Source organism: Amphibalanus amphitrite, unplaced genomic scaffold (genome assembly GCF_019059575.1).
Source record: "Amphibalanus amphitrite isolate SeventyFive unplaced genomic scaffold, NRLGWU_Aamphi_draft 000923F_arrow, whole genome shotgun sequence".
Lineage (NCBI taxonomy): Eukaryota > Metazoa > Arthropoda > Thecostraca > Balanomorpha > Balanidae > Amphibalanus > Amphibalanus amphitrite.
The window spans coordinates 82,588-105,595 of NW_024882417.1; the positions used below are offsets into that span (position 1 = coordinate 82,588).

Here is a 23,008-nt window from a genome sequence, read left to right on the forward strand (position 1 = left end):
ATGGGAGAGACGTGACGTCACACTGCGTCGCACGATGTCCCACGACGCACCGTTTGAGGGTCAGACCGTGGAATAATGTAGGTACAGATTTTCTGTGGTACGAAACAGGCGAGCTTGCAGTAAAAATCGGTACCGCCAGTTTTATTGGAGATATGCTCATATTCACCAAGGAATGAAAGCAGGTGGGTTATGAATGGGCCATGGAAGTCTCAGAATGCAGATTGCTTGACGCTGGAGGGCATCGAACTCATTCCGGATTAGATCAATGGGTGAGTGGAAGCGATAATTGATAAAAGTTGATTGAATTGAGATTGCATTCGTGCAATGGGTCGACAACATCTAGCAGGGTGTGCAAAGCATCACAGTATTTTGCTCATGCTGCTCCAACATTTTCCTTTACCACTAGGAAGTAAACCAGTTTCGATAACCAAAGTTTTAATCACCGAAACGAAAGTGATCACTGATCAGCTATGCTAGAAGGACCTGACCGGTATGCAGTTGCATAGTGCATGCCTATCCTTAAATCAGCAAATTTCACAATCCATGAATAGTTTGCATGACGTAATTGCCCACAGAAGCTATTGCTAAAGTATGATGCGCATTTTTATAAACCGAATAATGTCATTAGGTGTCACTAAGACGAATATGCTTTCTCCCTTGGTAACCGAGAATCGCCACCAGCTTCAGGTAAACTGCGAAAAGAATGCAGTCAGCGCTAGACCAAGACAAAGGGCTACCTCACAATTGTGCTCTGAGTTGACTGATGCTAAAACAGGTAGGTAATGTAACTATTACTGCTCAGTGTAAAGTTTGCAGTTTTCTGTTCAGCGCTGTTGAAATGGTGTATTCAATATATTTCTACCCTATCGATCCTTCTTAGCAGAAAAGGCCTAAATGTCGTGCCAGAACATTATCTGCAGAGACAACCGTTACGCTGTCGGTCATCAAGTCGCGCATTCTTCCAGCGCTAAGCCCAAGCCGACAGTCACGAGCAGCTCCGAAAGTACGAGTTTTGTCGGTCTTTGGGTCACGAGTATACGGCCGTCTACGGAAGAAGTGCTTCACTGATGATCGAGCCGTGGAGTCGAGAGATTTAGCGACGGTGGTAACTGTTAGAGTAGAGAGAGAGAGAGAGAGAGAGAGAGAGAGAGAGAGAGAGAGAGAGAGAGAGAGAGAGAGAGAGAGAGAGAGAGAGAGAGAGAGAGAGAGAGAGAGAGAGAGAGAGAGAGAGAGAGAGAGAGAGAGAGAGAGAGAGAGAGAGAGAGAGAGAGAGAGAGAGAGAGAGAGAGAGAGAGAGAGAGAGAGAGAGAGAGAGAGAGAGAGAGAGAGAGAGAGAGAGAGAGAGAGAGAGAGGTTGTGGAGCTTTCAGGGAGAGTTCAGCGATAGAATAAGTGGAATAGCCGGAAAAGGGAAGATGCCACCAGGGGGAAAACCCAAAAAAACGTCCTGAGGTCCTGTGCGACAAGCTTTCTATCGCGCGAGCTGCATAGACAGTAAAGTTATCCGTAAGATATGCCTGTTATTCTGTGACGTTGAATCCGGTTTCACACAGGGATTAGTAACATGTTACAGAGAAATGATGATGTTATTACATTCAGGTGGTTTGTGCGCAAACATGACTTCCCAGGTTTCGAAATGAGCATATGTCGCAGGAATTAGACCCAGCGCTTATTACTGTCCTATGTAAGTTAGATTTGCTGAGCTATGTATGAAGTAATGGCTGACATTTTTGTAACAATTTATCTATCTTTAGAAGATTTTTTTTATTGATTCATGTTATTCAATGTTCATCATCCAAAGGCAAGCTGTAAAAGAAGGCAAACACGGCTTGGAGGTTTTTGGTGGGAAACAACTGCGTCTTTGTTATAACGAAGGCTCTCACAGGCGCGTACGCGTATGGACACTACGCACTATGCATGCGTGTCGAACCCGTTTTATCCATTTCTTCGTCGACAAATTCTTCAATATATTGGAACATCAATCAAGTGAATACTCGTATCAGCGGCACAGGATTCCCACGTATGCCACGTTGGTGAGCTATAAACCATCGTACACGCAGCTCCTGGACACCACTCACGCACACACACGAACACGCACGCACGCAACGCACATCAAGTTTGTAATTGAATTATCGTCAGGAATGGTACCGTGTCGAACGTTCGTTGTATCGTCACTTTTGTAGATGGTATAGCGCGGTGAGCAACCAAGGAGCTGTCACTTTTAACCAACGAGTTGGTGATTGTAAATTGATCGTATCTTTCATCCGTTATCAAAGAAACCGGTTTGCGAATAGCGGTGCGAGTCTGCAGACGTCACTGAACGTGGAAGAACACAGGTACTGCACCCTCAGCATGACTTTAATAAATGAAATGATAACTTACGATAAGAAATCTTAAACCATTTTCATTGCCTATCACTTTTTGGTGTGCAATGTTATCAAAATGTTAAACAATTACCAATTTTGAAAAATGAGAATACTGCATAGCTTGATTATGAATTTCTGTAAATTTCTTTTTTCACATTTTTTCACAGTGTGTTTTTTAATCATACTTCGGAGTTGAGTTCAAAAATGGCTCAAGCAAACACGCCCTTTGGAGCTAGAGACGGAACGCTGTTTCGGCTTCATGATTCGAATCGGACAAGCTTGCAATTGCATCATAGCATCCCTGTTTTATTGGTATCTTCGGTTCCTGTTATCAATTCGACAGACATCGTCTATTGCGCTGCATAACTGAACTCTAACATACTTGTGAAGGTGCTCTTCTCCCTCTCTCTCTCTCTCCCTCTCTCTCTCCCTCTCTCTTTCTCTCTCTCTCTCTCTCTCTCTCTCTCTCTCTCTCTCTCTCTCTCTCTCTCTCTCTCTCTCTCTCTATTTTTTTCTCTCTCTCCACCTATCTATCTCTTTATCTCTCTGATCTCTCCCTCTCTCCCTCCCTCCCTCTCTCTCTCTCTATCTCTCTCCCTCCCCCTCTCTCTCTCTCTCTCTCTCTCTCTCTCTCTCTCTCTCTCTCTCTCTCTCTCTCTCTCTCTCTAGTCTTTGTGATTAACACCATTTATAATAACCTAATGAGCACCCATGCTCGTTTAGTGAGAGACAAATCCCGGATAGTTTCTACTCGCAGATAAGCATAAAGAGACATGTATTTTACTTCCTGCTAGTATATTTAGACAAATAATTGAGTCTTATAGCCCTTAGAAAAACACTAGCCGCCGTTTCGTTCTAAAAAAAATATGTTGCTTGAGACGGCAAGCAGTCAAATGAAAGCAGCTTGCAGTGCATGAGTAAAAATGCAGTATGTGTTAATCACATTGTGCACAACAGTTATAAATACAAAACAAACAGTGATCAAGCCCCACCCACTCCGTTTTGCGATACGTGTACGACTGTGGTAAACCGACCAGCTCGAATAATGACGGGAACGGCTCGATATCAAAAGGATTAAACTGAGAGGGGAAAGACCACCAGAAATATGAAAGCTCACCATTTTCTCAACGTTATAGAAGGGCCATTACATAACACATACAAACAAACTAACCGTTACCAGATTCAATGTGGCTACCATTACAATAACGAATTTTAGCGATGGTAATAATGCTACAGCCACAGGTTAAGTATTGAAGGGCTCTCCGGCTCAATTCTCTGGCAAAATTTCCAGGCAGGACCACCGCGGGCTCAATGAGGACCACCTGTACTTACCAGAACACCAAAACTCCGCAATCGGAGACGATTCTCTGCAGCTGCGTCGGCCAATGATGCGGCCAAACCGGTTACGTGGAGATCGGTCAAAAGCGGCGTCCACTCGAAGGGACCGGTCCAGTGCTCCTGGGGCCGGTGCTGCTAAACGAACCGTCATCGGCAGTCTGGCTGGTCTAGTGATCCGCACTGAGGTGATAAGATGAAGGTAAGCAGGTGTAGGGGTTTCTTGGTGCGAGGGGAAAGAGTTATTCATGGGAAGATGGAATTAGACTTTATCGTTTAGCAGTCTAAGGAAACTCATGGAAATATGCAAGGAAGAGGAGCCAAAACAAGCGTTAAATGCTTGTCTATGTTTATTTTACGTTCGCGTATTACTTCGGTAGTTGCATGCTTATACACGTGCTTATCGAATACAGTTGAATTTGTTATGTAAAAGGCTCAGCTAAAAAGTTATTAAGTTTAAGAAGCTACAAAGTTAAAACAAGCTAATAAAAGGCTACTTTATTTTGGTAGAAAGATAGGTATGTGTCAAAAAAATGTAGCAATTTTGCCTTCAGCAAATTGGCAGTGAATATATCTTTACTTTTGTGTTTAATTTTGTTTGACTAAGAAGTGGAGTAGACTGGAAAAACGAATAGCTCGATTTTGTTTTGAATAGACGGGAAGACACGCAGATATATTGATAAAAGAAAGTAAGGCTAAGTAAACTCGAGTTTGCTCAAACTAATGCGCCATTTCCCCAATGTTATTGCTTCCAATCGGAGCGCTACCACGTGTTTGAAAATATCGCATTGAAAGAAATATATGTGTCCCAAAGCAAACGAATCAGAACCCTGTAAAAATTAGTATCTGCACCGATGTTCCTCCTCCATGAATGTAACTGACACATCGTTCATCCCCCACTGTCCCCCAGCTCGTGCGGTCACTATTCCTGCCGGCGCTGGCCCTCCTGCTGTCGGCAGTGACCAAACCCATCAGCGGCGGAGCCGTCTCTTTCGTCACTATCCGGAAAAATGACGGCGCTCACGGTCACAGTTCCACCTCGTACGGCATTCAGCACGGCGATCCTGCCGGTCCCGGCACTGCACGCGTGCAGGTGCTCCAGGGCAACACCCTGGGACCGGCGCCAGGTCCTCTGAGACGCGGCTCCGGGCCACCACCGGTCCCGGTCCACCCGCAGCCAGCGCAGCTGTCAGGGTTCGCAGGAGGTCCTCTAGGACCGAACGGCGTCTCTGGGGGGCCGGTGGGTCTGGTGGGTCCGAGTGTGGGTGGACCGTTGGCTGGTCCTGGTGGCTTTGGAGGACCAGGAGGACCAAGAGGACCAAGAGGACCGGGAGGACCGGGAGGACTGAATGGACCGTCTGGACCTATCGGAGCTCGTCTGGTCCAGCCCGGACCGCTGAATGGACCACTGGATGGTCCATTGGATGGACCACTGAACGGTCCTCTGGACGGCCCAATCGGTGGCCCGGCTGGTGTGCCCAACCACAGTCTGATTCGGCTCAGAGACGATCCAGCCAATCGAGTCGGAGTTAACGGTCGCGCGCCAGTGAAGGACAGTCTACCGAGGCCAGCGCTGCGCACAATCACCGGCACCCCGGTCTGGGTGCCGAGCTTTACCAACGACCCGCCCTCGTACGAGAAATAAAACACTCAAACCGCCCTCCAACGAGAGATAAAGCACCATTAGAGGGGCGCAGCAAATCGCAGAGGAGTTGGTAACGAGATACAATTCACTGCCTTTTGATAATCCAAGTCTCCGAGACGTGGGATTCTTAGACGGAGACATTGGAAGCTTACCCTTACTCCGAAGTGCAAACGGGAGAAAAATGTCTTGCCTCAAGATAGCCTCAAGATAGACCATCGCCTGTGAGTGGTGATAATCTGGCCTTGCCGAACTCGTGTGGGCTCATGTGATGGCGCTTGCGGTCTGGACTGAAACGTGAAAGCACAGCGACAGATACTGGACTTTTGCCTCATGAGATTAGCTGGCCAACCCGGATGGATGAGACCGATGCTATCAATGTGGGAACGGAGACTGACTTCGCAGTGTCATTGTACGTACTACGTGCCTTCAGTCGTAAAAACGGCCATCTGCTCATGTTGTGTGTCAAACATGTTCACGTACGGAATGTGTATAACTGCATTCACATGCATGTGTACCTATGTCCCGCATACCATTTAGAAAAAGAGAGAAAAAACCTAAGCAACGCATCTACATGTGAGCATATGCACAAGTATACAGGCATGCAAAATGCACATAGAACATGCAATGAATGTGTAGCGTTCAATTTGCTGTATTTGATCATCATGGACTAGATACATCATTGTTGAGCTGGATGACATTACACTATTGTGTTTTAGTGTTTGCAATGGACAGTCTGAATGTCATCCATGTTTTAATAAAGCAGCAAATTTCTATTTGCCAAGAGACAAATACAAAATCGTTTATCATTCTATCTAGGATGCCTACTTAAAGCCATTGAACATCAGCTACTTTCTTAAGTTCCTGTAATATTGTATAAAATGCCCATTCCATCTGTAATGAGTATAATTTGCATTTTGTCGATATGTACATTTTTGTTTCTATTTTTATCATGATGCCTTATTATTGGTAACTACTTTTGATATAATCATGATAAAAATAGGTACTGCAAGCCACTGGCGGATCCAAGGGCCAAAGACAGGGCTAGGGGCGGTCAAAGCAAAGGGGGGGGGGCGGTCGCTCCCCCTTTCCAAATCGAATTCGCCACTTTAAAATCTCTCCTGGACCGCAATTCATAAAAAAATGATGACATGCATGTGAGATAAGCCATTAATCCTCATGTTCGATCCCATGGGATCGAACATGCACTAATTGCAATTAGTGCACGTATATCAAACGCGGGAAATTTTGTCATCAATAACCTTCGGAAACCTGACCTTTTGGCCAGCTTTAGCCTCTCCCTTTGAAAACGGCTGGTTCCACCAGTGTTGTAAACACTACTTTTTTCCTTGATGTAGTAAAATTTGTTAAGGTAAAGAAAAATTGATAATCAATTTGCGTAATATTTACAGGACTAGCCTGCCCTTTGCACTTTGCAGTTCATTAACCCTATTCCTGGCGGGGGGGGGGGGCCTCAGGAGCCCCCCCTGAGGTTTTTTGGTTATATCTCCCAAACGCGTTGAGCTAGGAAGCTCAAATTTTCTGACTTTTCCTAAAAGGCTTCTACGCAACATGTCTGAAAATTTTGAGTTGATCTGACCTCAGGTCAGGTCACCAGAGGCGGTTTGGTGACGCTACCTCAGAAAAGTTTGCAATCACGCCAGAGCTAGAGTTTTTGACCGATCAATTTCTTCTCTTCAGGGTTTGGTTAGGGTACCAGTATGTGCAATTTGTATATCTCGGAATTTTGATATCGGTGACCTAAGGTCAGGTCAATTTCGCGACCTCCCCATTATAAGTCAATGGGGGAAAAATCAACTCCCTGTTTTTACCACTAAAACGGGTCGGAATGGCCCCATATACCATACATGACTTCATATACGATCAACCTTCACTACCTTGAAGTCTGTTTTGCTGTTGGGCAGCTGTGAGGTCATGTGACGTCATCAAAGGTCACCAAAGGTTTTTGGCCAATAACTCCGTACAGGAACAAGATACAGACGCGTGGATGGTCTCATTGTGTTCAGCTCGTCAAGACGCATCGAATGATATACATGATGACCTCGAGGTCACGTGACCTGAGGTCAACCTTTGACCTTGACCTTTCGAGGTCAACATATATATCATTCGATGCGGATTGACGAGAGGATCACGATGATGCCCTTAGTTTGTTCCTATCTTGACTAATTCGAAAGTTATTCGAGAAAAACTCTCTCCATATCTAGTGCCGCCATTTTGACTTTTTCGACCCCTGTGACGTCATCTTTGACCTGACCTGAAAATGACCTTTGTAAAAATTGTAGATCTTGGCCGTGCGTATCCGATGCCGTTTACCGCTTGTCGCTATCTTGCTTCGTTCTCGAGATCTCAGGGGGGGGGGCCGAATCGGCCCCCCCCCCCGCCAGTTTCTTGTCCCGGCGGAGCCCGCCAGGAATAGGGTTAAGTGGAAACTCCATAGCCACCTTAGTATGTGCAAGTACCTAAAATTGTTCATGTACAGAATTCAATAATTGTCATGTGATCTTCAATATAAATTCAACAAGCGCGATGCCACATTGGAGCGATATCTCACGAAACCATAAGACAGCACGATGATGATTTCTGAAGCTGGCGTGTATTTCAGTTCAAGATGTATCGGAAAGTGAAAACCGGATAGCTCAGCACATCGATACGAGGGTCTCACACCGTGGCAAACTTGAAAACCCGTTAATCTTTTCAAGGTCATGTGCCAACATAATTACATAATAGCGATATGTTTGATAACAGGCATATACGCCAGATGAGGAAGGAGAAAAATGTTTGGACGCAAGCAATAAATATGCGGTATAACCGCATCATTCCTCTTACCGAAACGACAAACAAACAAACAAACAAACAAACAAACAAACCAAGCGTACGCTTACATACCTACGCATAAAGGAGCTTTTGATTATTTCATTTTGCCAACGATTGGGTCGTTTGTTCTTACGTACTTCAAAGGCGGTCAATTAAATGGTAATATCTAGCATTCTTGTCCAATCGAGGCTCCATTCTCGAGGTCGAAGAGCCTTGTTTCTGTTCGCAGCGACATCTGTCGTGGTTAGATTGGAACGCCACCTGCCGGGATACCTTCGAACAGCGCGTTGAAGTTCCCAATGAAATAGACCGGACTACGCCGTTAGCGCCGTTACATAAGTTACATTGAACGGATACTTAGCCTTACTACCGACTTGCACTTACTTATCTTATAGCCTCGGCTGTCAATGATTGGAACAAATATATATGTTCTCATTGTCAGACATCGATTGTTGTCATCGCCGGGTGACAATCATTTTGTTCGTTTGCTTACTCTGGCGTCTCCATGAGCCGTTCAGCTCGAGTACCTTACCAATGAATCACTAGCTATATTGTCAGTCTGCATGTGCTGCAGCACAGTGTAATCATTTGTGGCTCCCACCCCACCACTTAAGTGGCTCAACCCTGTGCAGAAAGGTTACGAGCCATCAGCACCGGCCAGATCCTGTTTTGGTTTGAAGGTCACCGTCTGCAAAAGATGGACAACAGTTCAGTTGAGCGACGGAGGCTGACTGATTCGGTCAGCAAAGTTTTACTGTGCGAGGTGTATTCGTATTATTAAAGGCACAGGTGAGTAATTGAAACTACTGAATTATGATAATGGCAAGTGTGTGTTCATGTATGATTTGCCTGGGTGCTTTTACCCTAAATTCACCTGTAAAATGTGTAAACTTTTTATGTTTTGTTTTATTCCCCTAAGTGCCGTTCTAACTTTATGCTAGGCTGTTTATTCGTTTTTTTCAGCAATGCATATTTTTTAACCATGCGATTTTTTTCAAATCAGCGTCGATCTTAACCCTCGCCCGCACATGCCATTTTCCCATCCTAGAACGCACATGGGGGGGTGGTTGCCACCCCCGCGCCATTTCGTTCCTGTTGGAGATAGAGCTTAGTGGTAAAGACCAAAAAGATTTTTTGGGAAGAGACGAATCCAATGATACCCAGTTTTACCTTCTCAAGTCAGTCATTGACCTTCCAGGTCAGGTCAAACTAAAAAATGTTGCTGTTTTAGGTCACCGTTGGATATCAAGCGCGCTGCTTGTCATATACCGATGACGATGCCGTTTTCTGGTGCCAAGCCAGCTAGAACCTCTTTGTCACACTACCCGACCAGGTTTTTGCTGCTGAGGTCATCTCAGGTCAAGTTAGGTCAAGGTCAATAATATGTGTTTGTATGTCTGTGTGTGTCTGTGTGTATACCAGGGATGCGGAGCCGTGGAAATTTCAGACGGCTCCGGCTCCGGCTCCGGCTCCGGAGAAAAAAATCGGCTCCGGCTCCGGCTCCGGCTCCGGGTGAAATGTTATGGCGGCTCCGGCTCCGGCTCCGGCTCCGAGTAAAATGGTCCGGCTCCGGCGGCTCCGGCTCCGGCGGCTCCGGCTCCGACTCAGTACATCTCCTATGCAATCAATTAAATACGGGTGGAAGAAAAATTGGATTGGTGTACGTAGCTTCTGTATTTGCATAACAACTAACAACTAAGGCTATTTTTCTCAACAGCACATGCAATCAGCGAACAGGGTATATAAGCACGTGGCAAAATGTTATGACTATACGGCCGCGTTACTCTTTGCCATGACCGGCTCACCGCGTCCCCGCGCAAACGCACCTCGTAGAGAACTGGCAGAACAAAGGACTAGAAAGCATTGGAAAGGACATTGGAAACGCAGTCGCCGCGAATCGGAGTTCACTGAACCATCGTAAGCTGACACCCGTCTCGGCTGCATTGGGGGTTGGGGGTGTGGGGGGGGGGGGTAGGGTGGGGTGGGAAGAGACGGTGTTGGGAGTCGCAGTCCACTGCACTGGCTTCAAAACAATGGCCGTCACCTGATGACCGGTCCTCATGTTCTGGGGATGCAGTAGACGTGGGTGGGGGGGGGGGGGGGAGGAGCAGACAGGACGTTGATTGCGTACTGTGGGATGCTGGGGATATTCGGCTTTTTTCATTCACTTGATGGCCCATGACGTACTATTGGTCTCAAGATAAGGGCCCAGGCGACCTGTAGTTTTGATGCGGTGAATACCCTTACCCTCGCCATAACTCGGGCCGAGTGCACCCCTCCTACCAGCCAGCGCCACACCCACTCGAGTTGTGGCGAGGGTGAGGGTATTCACCGCATCAAAACTACAGGTCGCCTGGGCCCTTATCTTGAAACCAATAGTACCATATGTTTTACTGCCTTATACTGTCAAACCGAACTACATAGGTCAATTATTTTGTTTTTCCTCTTCAAAAAAAATAAAAAGGAGCCGGAGTCGCCCCCTTTTTTGGCGGCTCCGGCTCCGGCTCCGGCTCCGGGCTATATTGTTTCACGGCTCCGGCTCCGGCTCCGGCTCCGGGCAAAATATGCCGGCTCCGGCGGCTCCGGCTCCGGCTCCGGCTCCGGCTCCGCATCCCTGGTGTATACTGATGTGTGCACCGATTGTTTATGTGTCCATATTACATGAAATCATGATCTGAGAAGCTTTTACCAAAAATGAAGTCAAAAAATTTCAAAAAAAGTAAATTCAGCTTGCCTAAAGCGCAATTATCTTAGATGACCTAGGTTGACCTTGACCCTGACCTTGACCTCTGTACTATTGGTCTCAAGATAAGGGTCCAGGCGACCTGTAGGTTTGATGCGGTGAATACCCCCACCTTCGCCACACTCGCTCGGTGCTACGGAGCTCCGATCTCGCGACCGGTCACCTGTACTTGTAGACTGTGCCGCATGACATAGCAGTTGAGCGGGCCAGTGGAGCTTAGGCGGAAACTAGCGCCGCGTTTGACAGAGAAGGGCGCTTACCATTCCGGCGGGAGAGCCGCTCGCCATTTTAACTCCATGTAGCGTCTCGCTGACAATGAAAGACGCTACAGGACGACACTACATGGGTCGGCAAAAGTTATGTCCACTACCCATGACAACACTTTCCGGTTCCTAATCGTGTCTACACCTGAGGGATGACGATTCAGGCTGCACTCCTGCATTGCACGGTCCTTGGCGGCAGAACATGAGGTGACGAACGGACCTCGGGTCACGGATCACCGAGCTACGGCCATTTTCACAGAGATTGTCCACCTGAAAGGCTGCGTCGCTACATGAAGGTCTGACATTTCTATCAAGGGAGCTGAACCAGACAGTCGGCATGTTCCAGGCCGAAATGACACAGCGTGTCATTGCTGATTGGTTGGGACATCTGCCTGTTGTTTTTGTTTGCAAGTCTTAATTATAGACGAACTATCTGCACAGCCCGGTGTTGGTGGGATAAGCATACGGCTGCTGGCAGTGTCACTGATCGTTCCAGTTTGCAGAGTGGGCCTACCATTTCAAACGTTACAGAAGTCGCATTGAAAAAGGCGGCCGGGAAGAGGGGCCAATAGTTCGCGACAAAATTGGCCAAACGGCTCGCGCTGAAGCGCTATCACATCTCCAAACAGGACCGTGAGACGCTATTGGAAGAGCTCTCCGAGGCTCATTACCTACCTTTGGCCCAATGCTAGGCCAACGCATGGTCAATGACATGTTGACATGCATTTTCAATCAGGACGGCGCGCCAGCTCATCGCTCTGCCAAGGCCTAGCGGTGGTGCGAATTGAACGTGCCAGACTTCTGAAGGAAAGACATGCTAGCCGGCTGCCATCCAGACCTCATCCTGATCGACGAACTTCGGGCTATCGTCCAGCAGGACCTGGACAAACAGAAGCCGGCTGCTAGCCTCGGCGCCTTGTCGTTACAGCTCAAACGGGCAGGAAAAAAAATCCAGCCGTATTTACTGCACAACCTAGTTACCAACATGCAAATTTGCGTTCGTAATGTAAATCCCTGTTCGTGGGGAATAAACTGAACGCAAAAGATTCGCTGTCCCCTATGTAGCAACTTAGAGAGAATATTTTTTTAGAGGATAAAACTTATGCCGGACCATATAGCTCACGCATCATTCATTGCAGTTTCAACTTAGGCTGCAATACGTGGCAATTTGTTTAAGACGTAGCAATTATAATGTTGTCATGATCGGCATACCGCCGCCAACGTCGCTGTTTATATCATTATCTTAACGGTGGCATATTTCAACCTTCATAACTATTAATTTCCTACTGTTTCGTATAATCTCATTTATTGCGCTGAACAACTGTTGAACAGTTCATTTCAATAACTGCATTGTTAAACCTTCGGTAGGGTTAACCATTAAACAATATCTTAATCTCGCCCCGTTCGTTATGTGTTCGCTTTATGCTTCTATCGAACGTGATATCATTCCAAGAAAGCACTAATAGTGTAGAGTGTAGAAGCCATTCCCACTGATGGGACTCGAAACGATGCAGCTAGGTAATACATAAGACTGATTGGCGAATTTCAGCTTATAGACAAGGCAAGGAAACGTTCTCAAAAATCAAATCCATACTGAACAAGCATATTTCAAGAGTGCACGTGCCTCGTTGTCGTTGTATCCGTTATTCCTCGTCGGACCTATCGACTTCCTGAATACCGAGAGGGGTCTAGAGTGTGTGTGTGTGGGGGGGGGGGGTGCTGGACCCTCGACGCCGTTTCGCCCATAATTAAGCTAAAAGCCTTGCAAACAAAAACAACACCCAGCGATTCACAATCATGTTAAAAGTGTCAGATGAACATGTGACCTCTGAGGTCAGGTCACGTGCACTAGTGCAGGGTGTTCATTAGTGAATGACATAAAGTAAGCCCCCGCTGGAGCCCCAAATGATCGCCGGCTATCGTGCAGACGAACCTTCGACGACTCACGGCAGCGTTCAGTTCATCAAGGGTCTTGGACTCTTGAGTTCGCTCCGCAACTTGAGTTGCTTGAGGTTAAACGGTGAGGTCCAAGCACGAAAAATCCAGACTGCAGAGTGACCAGGGGTGCTGGATCTTGTTCAGTTGCTCGAAGGTGAAGAGAGTCTAGCAATTCTTCAGTAATCTGTCCAGTATTCACGTTCGCAATGGATAGAAACCTGGGAAGGCATTTTTTTGAATATATGGACTAGTGCTGTCAATTACAGAAAGTCGTGATACCGATACCAAACCAAATACCAACAGGAACCGTGGGAAAATACCGAAACCGAACCGACTTGGGAATATCAGGGAAATGCCAACTTTTTACCAAAGTCACAGTCTCTTTTACATTAGCGAGGATTCACAACACCAACAAAATACCAAATGTTTTAGCCTCGAAACGCCAAATACCAAGTTGGTATCGGTTTGGTATCGGTATGCCAAAAAGTTGGTATTCGATTGACATCTCGTCATCATCATACGCAGACGGCACCACACAGGCCAGGTGCCGTCTGCGTGGCGCCGGGCGACCATCAGGAGTAAACTTCGATTGTGAATATGACCACAAAAATAACCCGTTACCCGTTACTCCTACCCTACCCTTAACCCGTGATTGTGAATACGGCCACTGAAGACATCCAAGGCCAGTGTCACAACTGATTTCTGTTTGTGCGATGTAAAATGTCTAAGATTTATCATTCCAACGGTGAGCTGTTTATGCAATACATTGTCTTACGCCTCTGGCGGGGGCTCACTTTATGTCATCTTTTATTGATCACCCTGTAATTTAGAGGATAGCGCGTGGATGTTTAAATGCGTTTATCCCGCACCATAGACAGTGTTTACAATTGCTTCACGTGCAAAGAGAGAAAACTATCAGATATTGTGTAACTTTGTGTATATTGTGTAATATTGTGTATTGGTTTGTAAAACGTTTAGGCGATTAATAAACTGTTAAACGTCTAGTAGACATTTCGTCTAGTACGAAATCTGTTGTATTTTTATATAAAATGTATTCCTTATCATTTAGCGCTCGAAAGATATCGGCGGTAGGGAATAAAATTATTAAACCGCTCGTAGGTAGAAAAATCATTTAAACGTCTCGCCTAACGGCTCGACGTTTAAAAGATTTGTTCTGCCTACTCGCGGTTTAATATATAACCACCCTGTATTTCAGTTGGAACGGTAGTTAATGACAAAAAACACCGATATCTATGTAACGTCATTTATGACGTTGCACATGGTTCAAAACGCAAAAGTTGAGCATCGATCTTGCAAGGAGTGAAGCGATACGAGCACGACTCCATGTCCAAAGATAGTCTTAAATCATTTTTTCAGCAAAATAAATTTTAATATTTCCCTTGTTGAATTACGATGGTGAGGTCACGTCATTGACCTAGCTTTACCTGACTGCTTTATAAAAAATTAATAAATATAATATAAAAGTAATATAAATATAATATAAATATAAAAGAATTTTATTTGCCTGCAGAAGTTGACCTAGCAATGACGGAGTTGCCAAGCCCTAATGTTTTAGAACCGAGTGAAGTCTTTTATGAGGTAATAGGTCAGTGACTCGACAAGAATTGAAAATGTAATTGGTCGTTGGTGTCACCAGAGAATCGGCTTGAATCAAGTCAGGTGTGCTATTTTTCAGCTTTCTATGGTTGCCTTGTTGAGAGTAATCGGCCGCAAGAAGTCTGGGGTAGGTAACACCCGTCACCCTCAACCATGGAAAGTTATGCTTTTGCGGAGTGACCTTCAAAGCTAGTGCGCCCCATGCACTGTCGTTTTTCAGCTTGCTGTCGGTTTTCCAATACATGGAAGCCAGTTACAGCCTACAGGCGTCTCTTAGTCTCTCATTGGTCAATCGCACACACCACGTGTGGTCCATCAATGACCAATGAGAAGATGAGAAACGCCAGCAAACTGACAGCATGCCGATTTGGTGGGCAAACGGCGCCCTGACCACACCCCCTCCCATCTATCGCTGACACCCTGCTCGGTAACTCGTCTCGAGACGCGACTGAGCCAGGCCCTTCGACCGGTTACCGCCGCCGGCATAATTCCGCCTGATTCCGACTGCGCCGCTGGACACCACACTGCGGCGAACGACCCCGCTGTCAGACTCGGGCCGAATGCACCCCCTCCCCTACCCCCACTCGAGCTGTGGCGAGGGTGAAGGTATTCACCGCATCAAACCTACAGGCCGCCTGGACCCTTATCTTGAGACCAATAGTACATCGTCGAACAACATGTTTCATGATAGGTGGGAGGTAGGATTGGTATAAAAGGCCGAAATCAAGGTGTTAAAAGCTCACAAGGCCCATAGCCAACGCAAGATGTTGAGAATTGGCCATTTGGGTCATGACATGACCTGAAAAACAAGGTCATATCTCCGAAACAAAAAACCACAGAAACTTGAAATTTTCAGTGGACATCAAGAAAGGATAGAGAAGCAGCTATACGAAAAATCAGCTTTCTAGCTCTAAAAATATTGAGTGCAGAGCAGAAAGACTACCTGGGGGGTGGCAACCACCCCCCCCCCCCATGTGCGGGCGAGGGTTAACCCACGTACCGCTGGGGCCCATGAAGTCAAACGCGCACTGCTGGTGGAAGAAGTCTTTGCCAAAAGTCTACCTTCCGATCAGACGGCCATAGAAATGTTGGGAAAACGCCATTCATAGGTTTTCAAAGGACGATCCATTGGCATACTTTGTTTAAGTTTTCGAAAGCCAAGTGAAGGTGAGGTCAAAATCAGCGATGGATGCAAGGTTCTATGTGATCTAGGCCTCCTAGCTTTCTGACTTCCTAGCTTACCTTGGTGGCAAAGAGTTGAATGGTGGTGGGCACCCTAATTACCTCCGTTGGCTACCAAAGCATCACATGACATTATACAAGAGCAACAAAGCACGGAGACCACAGGAACAGACCATAACAACGCGGCTTGGTTAATGCGATGAACCACAAGATCACATATAGAGACTGCAACTGACTATCACGAAATGCGAGACAACTGAGCACTAAATTCACCACTGCCATTAATCACCACGCTGTAACACCAAAGCATGGAGACTGGAACAGACCATTGCACGGCAGCCTGGAAAGTACGACAAATCATCGAATCATAGCGTACCACAGCCTAAGACTGCGACAGACCATTGCACTCTAGCACCAGAGACGGGAGACTGCGACACATCACCGCACCGTAACACCACAGACTGGGGACTGCAGCTGATCACCACAGCATAACACCAGAGGACTGCAACATACCATCAGAACACAACACTACAGAAAGGAGACCGTAGCTACCCACTACAACGTAGCACCACAGACAGGTAACTACAATAAACCATCGCTCCATAACGCTACAGGCAGGAGACTGCAACAGATCATCGCAACATAACCCAACAGAGTGGAGACTGCAACGCACCATCGAAACATAACACCGAGGACCGGGGATTGCAGCGCGTACCATGGCATAATAAAACGGAAAAGAGCACAGGCAAAAAGTGTACTGAGAAGGAACATATGTTGTTGGTGAAATACCCAAACCGTTAATCTGTTTCACCACGCTGCTTGATTCTCCTTTGTAGTTCTTATAAATAAAAGTGCTACGGCCCACATGCGACCGAACCCATCGCTTATGCGCGTGTAACAAGGCTATCTAATACATCTAGAAGCAATTTTAGGCATCAGTTAGAAGCCACACAGTCTTAACTATGCAGAGTTTTCAAACTGTTTTCTCCTTTCAGCATCAGTGCCAAGTTTGCCAGGTGTCCAGCCGCCGCAATCTCCGTCCCGGTGCCCGATGTCTGCGCTGGGACACCTCGGAAGCTGGTGTCTGACAGCGGGTCGACGGAGGTCCATCGCTCGCCTGTTCCTGATCTGTGCTGCCCTGCTGGCACTGTACGCGCTCTCTAAGAGCCGACCTCAGGTGTTGGAAGGACCGCGCCCCTCGCCGGAGGATGAGCAGCGGTTGGAGAGGTCAGCAGCCCCAGCCTGTCCGCCGTCAGAGTGCCTGATCTCCGCCGCCAAGGGTGGTCGACTCGGTAACATCATGTTTGAGTACGCCACGCTTCTGGCGGCGAGTCACATCCTTCAGCGACCGGTCTGGCTGCTTGCTGAGATGAAAGACATTCTCGAAAAGTACTTCGAACCGCTATCGACCCCAGCCCTGCCCCGCGGGTGTGAGTACAACTGGACGGAGATAAGCATCGATGCGCTGATTAAGAACGCGTCAAAAGACGACGAACAGAGCTATCTAATCGGAGGGTACCCGACCTCAGTACATCTGTTCCACCCAATACGTGACCGGGTTCTGCGAGAGTTCACCTTCCGACCGGAGCTACCCCTGAGTGCTGATCGACGCCTGGCCGAGCTGGCTCGCCAAGTCAACATGACCTCACCCACCTTTATCGGCGTGCACGTCCGCCGCACTGACTACGCCCAGTGGCTGCCCAAGATGGTAGAAGGCAGGCTAGTGGATAGAGATTTCCTGGAGCGTGCCCTGGCACTGATGAGGAGCCGCCACCGAGACGCGCTGTTTGTGGTCGTTTCCGATGATCTGGAGTGGTGTCGACGCGAGCTCGTGTCCCGAGCGAACTCCTCAGACATTGTGCTGGCCGGTGATGGGGTTCAGTCACGTCCCGGTGCCGACCTGGCACTGCTGGCTGCCTGTAACCACTTCATCATCACCCACGGCACGTTCGGGTTCTGGGGGGCGTATATGAGTGGCGGTGAGGTGGTTAAACCGACCGGCTACGGCCAGCGGAAGACGGGGGTGGAGAATAACGTGCGGCACGCCGGCCTCAACTGGACCTGGATCGAGGCGTTTACTTCGCAGACTACCGCGGAGGCCGCCGAGATCGTCGGAGGTAGACGGAGCAGTAAAGGAACGACCGCAGAACCCGTTATACGACACTGAATCAGACCAGTGTGGCCAAATTGGTTTAGCGTTAGGGGGAGGATGTATTAAAAAAGTCGTACTAGGATGTCTTAAAAAAAAACTCGTCTTCAGCCTCATTTTAGGTGCAGTTTTTACAGGTAATGTGGAAAAACTATACCTGACATCAAGTTCTGGTGGAAAGTACAAAAAAAAAACTCCAAATATTGTCATTAAAGATGTAACAAAAACAACATTGCAAGCGCGACAATACGAGTATGGCGGTGCGAATCGTACATTGGAACATTTTTAGTCTTTATTCCTACACTAGGTATGCTTTCACGACAAAAACGTGGTGATGATGTAATTTTAAAATTTCTGAGGATGTCATTATACTTTTCATTAGGGGTGACTTTCCCCGCAACATCACCAATTTGGCCACACTGAATCAGACTAGCTCACATTACCTTTTTCTGGCTGACGGTAATCCACGCCAAACAGCCCGGTGCAGCGGTGGCTATGAGTTGTATCATTCCAAAGATGAGGAAAATCTTGTGTGTGGCGCACTTGACCGTTCGAGTGGCAGGGTGGGGTGTTACCGCCGGTCCCAGCGGGACACTTCCGTCTCACGGCTCCGGGACGGTCTCTGCCGCTGCGGCACACCAGAATTGATGATCCGCTCAGCCGCAATGTATCCGCCCTACCCTTCCATCTCATAACAATACAAGGGTCGCGTTAGACCGAAAGAGCCTTGCTCCCAACTAATACAAATAAATGATCGAGCCCGGAAAATTGCGCAAGAGTCAACGCAACTTTTGATACTCATGGCTTTTACCAATGGGGCAACTCATTGAGCTTACGCAATTTTTCCTGCAGATAACGGTAACAAAGCACAAAGGACCGCGATATTAGTGAAGGCATACCAATGTAACGAATCGCCGCAGAATATTCGAGCTAGCGAATTGAGGCCGATGCCGACAAAGTCACACAAGAATGTATATGTACTTTATTATGTGATGCAAATACGTAGACGAACCTTCTCCGCCATTAGCATGAGAAGTAGTTGTACATACTATATAGTTCATTTCCTAACCACGATACACAAGTGAGTTATCATGTGTGCGTTTGTGTTGTTTGTTTTGTTGGGTTATACCTTTCGGTCTAACAAGACCATTTCAGAGCCGGAAGGATGATAGGAATTAGGGGGAGACATTGGTCTGGGCAGACACCCTAGCGAGTCACCGGGGCCAGCCCCCCCCCCCCCCCCCAAGTACTCGCTGCACCCGTCTACGGGTGTGCTCCCTCGGGAGCAGCGGTGCCGCTCCAAGGGAGCAGCCCGCATGAGATAAAGTTGCCTGTTCAGCCCGGACTGAGGGTTGCAGCGTCGAGGAGAAGGATTTGAATGTTCTGTGGATGGACACAACGGACGGCCTGTGCATTTGTGTGCCTATGCATGCATATGTCTATGGATGGATAGATGGATGGGCGGACGAACAAACGGTCGGTCGGACGGACGGACGGACGAACGAACGGACGAACGAACGGAGGACTGGATGGACGAACGCAAAAACGCACCTGAGCCCAGGGGAAGCATGTAAGTTAAGGTCTGTATGTAGGATGTTTACTGTATGCATATTGTATGCACATACCTTCAGTTCAGCCTTCAATCCATGACGACCGACCCGACCGAGACCATTCTGTAGTCGCAATCCTGCTAGTACCGGTAGCTAGCGACATCTATAGTAAATTCGGTTGAATGCCTGTTTCACACAGCTCATATGAGCCAGTAGCTAGCGACATCTATGCCAAGCGCAGTCTCGCTCAGTAGGTAAAGGCTTGTGTTGATCCATCCCTTGGATCCACCCCATCATATCTATCGTTTGTGTTGAAGACCGATAATGTGCATTGTGGATTGTGAAATGGACGCTGCCACCAGCCACCCTGAAGAGGGGGGAGGGTATGGGGGGACTCCTAGCACATGAGCATTGGGGGACTCCGACCTCGCCCCCGACCAGGGGGCGCATGCAGAATCTAAGCATTCGCGGCACGAGTAAGGACCAATGCCAGTGGCACGTAAGTACCTAAATGCATGACACAAAATTTCGCATTCCCTTTGAGGCACCTAAGGGGAAACATAATTAGGTACTGCTAATAAGAAGTCTTGGTGGTAATTGATAACTTATGTCACCTATAGACCCGGCACATAGTCAGATTCGAAAAACTCTTATTCTCCTGGTCAGCACGCAATTTTCAGTCGATTTCATGCGCACTTTTAGATTAAGCAGTGCTTACCAAATTGTAAGAACTAGGAAGTTCACGTTTTCTAAGTTGCTGGCCTGAGATCATCTACAGGCGTTGGCTTATAATGTTAAAACTGACGGGAAATTATAAAATAACGGATCCTGACAACATCGTGGATATCCGATAATTTCATCATTTCTTATGCTGCCTTTGTGTTAAAGTCTCTCTCCACCTCTGACTAAGGTTTTGATTTATGCGCGCCGCTTACCCAAGGGAGTGGCCAGCTAAGGTCAACTGAGGTCAGACAACGCTTATTGCTGATGACTCGTCACAGAAGGAGCGCAGACCTTAAATATTTACATGCCCAAATGTGTTATCATATCATACCGTCTTATGCAAGGCCGTTTCAGATTTTGACTTTGATTGGTTGTCTGTCTGAATTCGAAATCCATTTGGCCATAATTTGTTAGTGAAGTTGGCATAATATGCTGTCTAAGCTTTCAGTTTTAAATGCGATACGTATACCTTCTTAGTTCACGGTTCCTTGCGTGGTTTGACTTTGGACACTGCATGAGCTAGTATGGTTTGCAGTTTCGAGGCCTTTTTTTTAGTTATCAGTGCTATGCGCTTTACTATCACCTGGGCCCAGTTTCACCAAGTGGGGTAATTTCGGCATGGGGTAGATTTCCATTCTGCCCCATGGGGTAAAATCCAGTTTCACCAGGGCCCAGTTTCACCAAGTGGGGTAATTTCGGTATGGGGTAGATTTCCATTCTACCCCATGGGATAAAATCCAGTTTCACCAGCTCAAACTACCCCCATGGGGTAGTTTCGGCATCTCTTGTGAATGTTTGCTAAGCAAGCAGCATCAGCAAAACAACGGAACGTTTTGATTGGTCGAGAATTTCATTTCACGACGGCGTGGAATGAAGAACACATTCGATTTGGCTTCTTGTATTTGTCTACCAATCACCTTGGTAACGATGGCACCATGGCACCTCAGTTTCCAAGATTCACAACTTTATTGAGAAAGGAATGCAATGCACAACCGCGAATCTTGATGGATAGGTTACAGTATCGAATACCTATCTATTTATCTAGTTTTATTATCGAATAGTATCGAATGTTTTAATATTAATTAGTGTTTTAGTAAATTAGATGCTTAGATTAGATGTTTAGATTAGATATTTAAGATTAGATTAGATGTTAAATTAGATTAGATGTTTAGTGTTTTATAATTAGAATGTTTTAGTAAATTAGTGCATGTTTTAGTATCGAATACACCTTGCTTGGTATTTTTGACGATTTTTAACTACGAATCTTTTGCACCATATGCTTTTCATTTCTAATGTGCATTACAAAATACATACATTACAGATGCACGGCACATAACGCAACTTAATTGAGATATGCACAACAGCGACAAAAAAAAAAAATATGGAAAGTACCGAATCCACTTGGCCTGGTATTTTTAACAACTGCTTCTTACGAATTTCGTGCACCATATGCTTTTTATTTCTAATGAGAATTACCTAGGTATGCACGACACATCCTCTTGCTGATTTAGGTACGGCATTTTTATATTGATTTCAGTTGTTAGCGTCTTGATATTTGCTGGATATTTGCACATTGACCGTAATACATAGATGCCTCAAATCAAGGCCATATATAGGCTCAAATGATAATTTGAATAGACATGGGCGTAGGAACGGCTGGAACATTGTGGGTGCATGGGTGCAACTGCAGACTGCAGAAATCCAACCATGGCCGGTAAAGCGGGGGGGGGGGGTAGGGAGCGACACCCGAGCGAAGGCTCGCTACGAGCTTTGAGGGTGTACCATGTCGTTAAAGTACCGACCGATAAGTGCATTTGGAAGCATTGACCCTCGCATGTGTAGGGTGGTCAGATGAACCCCATGTTTTTTTTTTTGCAAATAACTCGCGCAAAAAGCGGCCGATCGCGAAAAAACTTTTAATACCCTCGAGTTGATCCGTTTTACACCTACTCTGAAAATTTCATGACCCTGACCCAAAAGACCTTTGACCTGTGACCTGATTCTCGAGACCATGTTCGGCCGGAATCGCGATTGGGCGTATGTCAGCTCACATTATCCGCGCGTTTCCAGTCTTTTTGTGATTGTAGACGTCCAAACATGTGAAATGATGTTCTTACCATGCATCACGGTGGGTGTCAAGGTCACCTGAAGGTCAGGTCAGGTCATTGACCTTTGATGACCTCGGTTCACTTTTTCGAGTTTTACATGTTTCTAGGGTAGTTTATCGGGCTGATTTCGAATTTAGCATCCATTTGAACGTTTACAAAGTAGTTTTAGTGCCTTCGTAACATGCTACGACGCCGTCAGTGGTAGTTGACACCTACTATGGATAGCCGGTAGGACGCCTAATGGCTGACCTGACCTGACCTGACCCGATCTGGCCTAAATGCATGAAGAAATCATCTGTGATCAAAACTAACATCAGATATTCGTGATCAGCACCCCGAAAAACCCGATAACAGCTTTACTTTACGCAGTTCTATAGCAGGTCCCGATTTCCGCGACTTTTGGAATATTGACCTGACCTGGAAGGTCAACCAATGACCTAGGACCTTAAAATTGGGTATCATCGGCTTCCTCTCGTCACGGGCAGCACCCTCGTTTTTTCTGCGAAGCTCTAGCTCGATCAGGGGCCGAACGGCAGAAGGGTCCGACCGACCCCCCCC

At 46.8% G+C, this 23,008-nt stretch overlaps 2 protein-coding genes across 3 annotated transcripts; both read left to right on the top strand.

Annotated features, from left to right (window-relative positions):
* The first annotated feature begins 3,816 nt into the window (after nt 1-3,816).
* LOC122368101 (tetra-peptide repeat homeobox protein 1-like) lies at nt 3,817-6,130 on the top strand. Of its 2 annotated transcripts, none has more exons than XM_043341741.1 (2): nt 3,817-3,902; nt 4,611-6,130. In XM_043341741.1, exons 1-2 carry the CDS (start codon nt 3,897-3,899, stop codon nt 5,343-5,345), a joined length of 741 nt encoding a protein of 246 aa, XP_043197676.1. In that variant the 5' UTR covers nt 3,817-3,896; the 3' UTR covers nt 5,346-6,130. The 2 variants fall into 2 exon arrangements, 1 of the variants encoding a protein (XP_043197676.1); XR_006254180.1 differs by lacking the exon at nt 3,817-3,902 and adding an exon at nt 4,322-4,389.
* A 10,825-nt stretch (nt 6,131-16,955) lies between these two features.
* On the top strand, nt 16,956-18,615 carry LOC122368107 (galactoside alpha-(1,2)-fucosyltransferase 2-like). The gene has a single exon (XM_043341754.1). It carries the CDS (start codon nt 16,972-16,974, stop codon nt 18,085-18,087), a length of 1,116 nt encoding a protein of 371 aa, XP_043197689.1. The 5' UTR covers nt 16,956-16,971; the 3' UTR covers nt 18,088-18,615.
* Nucleotides 18,616-23,008: the final 4,393 nt, after the last annotated feature.